Below are 6,018 nucleotides of genomic sequence, written 5' to 3' on the forward strand. Positions count from 1 at the left end.
AATTATAATAATAATAACAAAATAAATAAAATTGTCAGAAAACAGTGGACTGTCAAATAAAATTCGAAAAATAGCGCTGAATAAACAACGCTTAACCTTTTTCCTGCGATTAGTATTGAAACAAAAGTAGAAAAAACTAAAGTTATACCGTGGCGAAGCTCGTCGTTAATCTATGAAAAAAACAAGATCGCTTGACAGCAAGTACTTTTGTCGGCAAATGGCAGGAACAGAAAAGTAATCGGGAAAGAGAATAAGAGATATACCAGAACAATCCATCGTTTTGAGACTTTTATCGTATTATAACGGTAAGAGATCGATTAGGTTCGCCCGTGGCTGGGCTAACGACTCGGGAAAGAATTCCGCAAGTTTATCGTAGAGTTCGGTTCTCAGATTATGTATGTTACGTGACTTCGTGCACTGCTGTTGTGTCATGCCAGCGGCCAAATCGCTCAAAATATCGTTAGACGTATTTGGATTGGATGTATCCACTGACGTGTCGTTTCGCTCTTGGAATAAGATCGAAGTCAACGATTGAAACTGCAAAAGAACACGTTTATCGTGTAATTAATAATCGTGTTATAATGTAAAAATGTAATGTAAAAATGGCAATTCGATTGTTAACGTATACGCATACATATAGAATGATTCGCACAAGTTTTATCGGCACTTCACAAGATAATTCGTGGAATCAAAAAGGAAAACTAAGAAGTTACGAGTTAAAAAGTTCATATAAATATATTAGCCTATTTTATGTGTTATGATGTAAATATTTATACAATTATATAATTCATTTAATATAGTAAAAACTTGGTCGAAATTTTCATTTAGCAAAGGGCTTGCGTTCTTTAAGTTTCAAATCGTAATTCTACAAGTATTGAGGTTTAAATAAATGTTGGTATGAACTGTTCTACTCAGAATGATTTCAGAAGTTATTTCCTGAAGCACCAATACAACATCGTAATTTTTTCCTATGGATACATACAAAACTCGCGTGTAATTACCTCTTTTGTTTGTTGCATATCGTTGTGATCGATAATTTCGTAGACTCTCGTCTGCAGATATTCGAGAGCTTCTATACTGCTGCTTAGAGCGAGCTCCTGAAATTTATGCCTCCTGATGATCATCTTACATTTTTTAAGGATTTGCTCGTGTGTGGGACGACGTAGCTCCAATTGCCAAAAGTCGTCGAGTCTTAAATTTGGAAGACAAGTCTTGCCTGGATTACCACCGAACAAAAAATGAACCTTACAAAGAGAAAACAGCACGTTAGCATTTTTGCTGAAGAAAAATACACCGTAGCTCAATATCGCACGCCAGATCTATATGGATTTACCTTCCTGGTATGATCGTAAACAATCTGATGCGCGAATCGCGGACACGGCTCGTAATCTTGCATCTTGCTCCAATACTTCTCGCCGGCATTCTCGTTGCGGTATATGCAAGTCCACTTGCCGTTCTGGATGGTGTACACCCAAAACGAATTTTGTACATTATCGTCTCTCTTATCTTTGTCTTTGCTTAAGCCCTGAAAATATATATTCACGTTTATATTACAATATTCATCGCATAATTAAATATGCATTTGTAAGGAACGAGCGATACAAACCGACAGAACGTAAATCTCGTCGAGCTCAGGGTCGATAGTCGCTCTTTGTGTATATCCAGCCGCGGGCACGTGGTTAGAGTCTCTCGTACCAAACTCGTTCAGGCTTATGTATTCAACCTGATGTGTGTCCACTTCATAAGTGAAAAAGTCACTCAGGTATTCTTTACCTCGTTGGCCCGCAAATACGTACAATTTTCTCGATCTCTGAAAGAATCACAATCATCTCGTCGCGTTTGCTAATTTTTTTTTTATAGAGTGAGACACAATTAAGTGAAAATAGGATAATAAAACTGAGGAGATACTGACTGGATGAAATAGCATAGAGTGTCCAGCTCGAGATCGGTATTTTGGTACATCACGTGAGCACTTATCAATAGTATCACAGTCTAATTTGTCCCAAGTTCCAGTTGGTACGTGATATGAATACAATCCCGAGAAAACTGGTTCCGTTGGATGCAATAAACCATGATCATCCGAACTGCAATTTGAAAAAACGATATATTTTTACTTTATATCTATTTCTCAATCGATAATTTGAGAATCGTAGCGGACAATGCGAGTTCTTTACGCATTCTTAAAGAATGCGTAAAGGAATATTTCGTACTAAGTACCTATGTTCTATATTTTTTATTGAATCGATTTTCTCTTTTTGAAAAAATCCAAAAAAAATCTTTTCTAGTAGTAATACTCGATTTAAATCTATCCAAATAGTTCTTTTGATATTAAAGATATTCACACGTTTATCAGAAGACGTATATATTTTAGAAATAACGCAACTTACTTGTTTGGAGCAAGTAGCACTCGTCCGCCGAAAACATAGATAGTGCGCTTCTCTATATCCATAGTCATTTGATGGTCGAATATCAGTTGGGGCCCGCCTACGGCTCCCGTGTCCTCTGTGATCAACGTCCACTTGTTGGACTCGATGTCATAAACATAAAAGTCGCTTTTCAGATTTTCGCAGGTTCTGTATTGAGTGTCCAGATATCTTCCGAGCGTAAATAGTTGCCGTCTCTTTGGGTCTAGGCACATTTTATGGCACGAACGCGCGCATGGACCGCCCTGAAAATGGTTGTCACCCGTCATATGTAACAATTTATTATGTAATTATAACTATAATACGATACTACTCGTATAATTTACAAATTCGCATATAATTATGTAATAAAATCGTTATTATTATATATACATAATTATTATTATATAATCATACTTATGCCTTGGAAGAAAAAGGCCAACTACTTCTTCAATTGTCAGTCATGGACTCTACAATTAAACTTGCTGGCATGTACAATTTGAAAATATTTCAAAATCTCAAGGATTCTCTGAGCTCTATAATTGTGCAGTTCAGTATTTTAACTCCTGGTCTACATTCGATGATTTAAGACTTAAGCCTTAAAAATTGATCAATTACAGTCGACTATTATAAGAATGATCCAATAGGATTAGTCAATTTTTAAGGCTTAAGTCTTAAGTCATTGAATGTAAACCAGGAGTAACCCTTCAAGTCATAATGTATCATATATGATACACCTTTTTTAGAGTTTTAGTTTTTACGAATTTAAACTAATTTGTAGAGACTTCGAGGCGATAAATATGGATTCATTGTAAGGCGCTTAGATTAGATTTTCCTCTAATAGAATCATCTGCATAGAATATTAAATTTTGCAAACTTAATTATTCATAAACAAATTAATGTAAAAAAATGATATTTCTTTTTTTAAATTCATTTGCCAAAAATATTGCAAAGTAAATATATGGAAAAAAAATGATTGATGTTTCTTGAACTGTAGATGATGACGCAACTTCAAAAATTTTAAAATTTAAGATGGCGAACTCAATATGGCAAGCTAAAATACCAAAAATCTGGATAAATTATATTTCTTTCCGCGTAAATGAGTGAAGTTGAATCTGTGAATAGCTTGAATTTCAAAAAAGTGGTTTCGAATTTGTGATCAGCGACGCCAAAAACCCTCGGATACTAATTTTCACGGAAATCGAGGAAGTTTTTAAAATTGTCGTCTGCTATATTGAAATTTCCAAATGACTTCAAATTCGTAATTAGCGATCACAAAAACCCTCAGATATCGATTAAACAAAGGAAAAGGTTGTTCAGAAAAATTCGTGACTTAAAGGGTTGAGCACTGCAGACTATTCAATAGTAGCCAATATTGACGTAGTGTAGAAGCTTTTAAGATTATTCTAGTTAAAAAAACTGAAGCGCGTTTTTCTTCAAAAGGCATAGATACAATGCACCAACCATCATTTCGGTATCCTTGCATATGAGCATCCACTTGCCGGCTGCAATATCGTACGACCACAAATCGGAGAGATCCTGGTTTCCGTCCCATCCGCCAAAGAGATAGAGCACTTCGGCCGTAGGATCGAGCACCATCTGATGACCCCCTCGCATCCCGGGCTTAGGGTCGCTGGACGTTAGCTTCGTCCAACTTGCTCTATAAGTTTGAGCATTGATATAATCGTTTAAGAGCCCCACTAAAAAGCGCATTCAATGTATAAGCGTCACGGACTGCAAGACAGATTCGAAAGAGAGAGTACTTGTGATGAAGGGACTTACCCATGACTGCGTTACTGATAAAACGTTCCGCCTGTAAATGGTCGCCCTTCACGACCAGCAGATCATACAACGTCGACAATCGTGTATCTTCCAGAGGGACTCCAGTGATCTTTTGCAAGGTCTCTACAATTTCTGGTTGTTGCAATCGTCGAAAATGTTTCATGCACAGTCTTATTATTTCCTTCTGTCGGTACTGCAATGATACAATCGCTCATATATTATCATTGTCATGTTCGTCTCATAACTAAAAGTTAAGACTGTTTTGTTCTCTTTACACAATAGTAAATTTTACCATATTGACCCATTCCAAGCAAGGTTTCACGATCTCAGGCTCATCGATGCCAACTAATTTGACATGCCATATAGAAAAGTTAAAACTAGAACCCCACGACAACACTGGAAGGATTTTGATATATCGGAGAGGTAGGAAATTCTCCTCAGATCCCACGGTGTGTTTCAGTTCAAACGTTTCTGGCATAGAATCATTCCTCAGTCCACTAGAAAACAAAGTACTTCAGCAGGTGCAAACTAAAGATCTATTATTTGTAGCTTCATTTTCTGAACTCTTCATAATTTTGTTATATCCTTCTCTCTTTCACAAAATATTGAATATTTACTTCATTTTATGTACAGACAACATAACACAGTGTAATTATAAACAATAGATCTTTTGTTATTATATCAACCTGTCAAGAAGCTCAGTCATATTTTCGATATCCATTCCACCATACACTTTGAACTTCTTCATATTGCACACATGGCTTTTCTCATATTTGCCGAAAGTAATAGTTTCGACGATGGAAAAGCGTTGTAGTTTGAGAAGAATATACTGAAATATATGAACATACAAGGTAAACGGCGAGATGGAAAAAAAAAGACGACATAGTCGTATGCAAACAATCCTTACCTGTGGGTGACTATCAAGCTCAGAAGACCAACGTGACGTCTGATCCGATGGTTTGTCGACAAGGATATTTCTGTAACAGACGTCGGTGCACACGAATGAGAACGGACGCCTTTTGTTCGCGCGATTTTAACGAACGTATAACTTGCATCGCGCCTACGCGACAATTTATCTAATGCATCTTCCTTTTTATAGGTTAAGTTACATCAATCCATCGGCAACGGATTGTCCGAGTGTCTCGACGTTACGGTAATGTAATGCAGTAAGTAATGAGATTACTTACTCAGGTACGAAGGTGGAACAAAAGCTAGAGCACTCGAAAATCCGATACTCCAACGTCTTTTGGAAACTATTATTCTCGTTTGACGCCATGTTATACAAATGACATAACCTTCAACATCTCGAAAGCAACGAGCGAGTGAGAATGAACAGTGAGGCCTCTAGTATCAGTGTGAGACCCTAAAAGAGTTCTGACTTTTTGAGCTCCTGCGTGATTGGTTCACGTGTCATATGGTCTAAACATGACAACGCCAGTAGGAAACAGATTTATTGCCCTTCCTTGAGGAATAAGGATTCCTTGTTTCTCACTCTGCGTTTCATAAATCTGTTTTGGTTAAATAAGGAACCTTGTTGGCTCCCTTATCTCAAGGAAAATCATGAGTAGGGGTTCTAATATCCCATGGCTAGCGTTTGTGGCGCCCTCGCTCCATGACAGGCAGCAAAGTGGAACTAATAATCAATGGCGGCTGTCTATATATACAGGGTGTTCAAAAAGTCCCGGACCGGTGAAATATCTCGAAAACTAAGCATTTTAGAAAAAAATGTTTCAGATAAAAGTTGTGGCGTTTAAAAAGATGTATTTACTGATCACATCAGTTTGACCTTGGGTTGCGTAGCGAAGGTCAGGTCAAGGTCACATTAATTTTTTTA

General features: G+C 37.1%; 1 protein-coding gene across 1 annotated transcript; it reads right to left on the reverse strand.

Moving 5' to 3' along the window:
• Nucleotides 1–15: 15 nt before the first annotated feature.
• On the reverse strand, nt 16–5,704 carry LOC116845747 (muskelin). The gene is made up of 12 exons (XM_032818800.1): nt 5,372–5,704; nt 5,092–5,161; nt 4,871–5,013; nt 4,477–4,681; nt 4,185–4,377; nt 3,867–4,102; nt 2,388–2,668; nt 1,913–2,084; nt 1,607–1,810; nt 1,334–1,525; nt 1,002–1,244; nt 16–537 (listed from the first exon to the last, which is right to left on the reverse strand). Exons 1-12 carry the CDS (start codon nt 5,458–5,460, stop codon nt 298–300), a joined length of 2,268 nt encoding a protein of 755 aa, XP_032674691.1. The 5' UTR covers nt 5,461–5,704; the 3' UTR covers nt 16–297.
• Nucleotides 5,705–6,018: the final 314 nt, after the last annotated feature.

This window comes from Odontomachus brunneus, unplaced genomic scaffold, assembly GCF_010583005.1.
Source record: "Odontomachus brunneus isolate Ranch 3 - 2012 unplaced genomic scaffold, Obru_v1 Obru_scaffold_057, whole genome shotgun sequence".
NCBI lineage: Eukaryota > Metazoa > Arthropoda > Insecta > Hymenoptera > Formicidae > Odontomachus > Odontomachus brunneus.

What these genes read in the sequence shown, in the direction of transcription:
- LOC116845747 (XM_032818800.1), bottom strand. Translation starts at nt 5,460, where the DNA reads ATGGCGTCAAACGAGAATAATAGTTTCCAAAAGACGTTGGAGTATCGG. An exon ending in ATGACTGAGCTTCTTGACAG is followed by an intron (nt 4,682 to 4,870) that starts GTTGATATAATA and finishes TTTGTTTTCTAG; the next exon opens with TGGACTGAGGAATGATTCTA. An exon ending in TTTACGATCATACCAGGAAG is followed by an intron (nt 1,245 to 1,333) that starts GTAAATCCATAT and finishes TCTCTTTGTAAG; the next exon opens with GTTCATTTTTTGTTCGGTGG.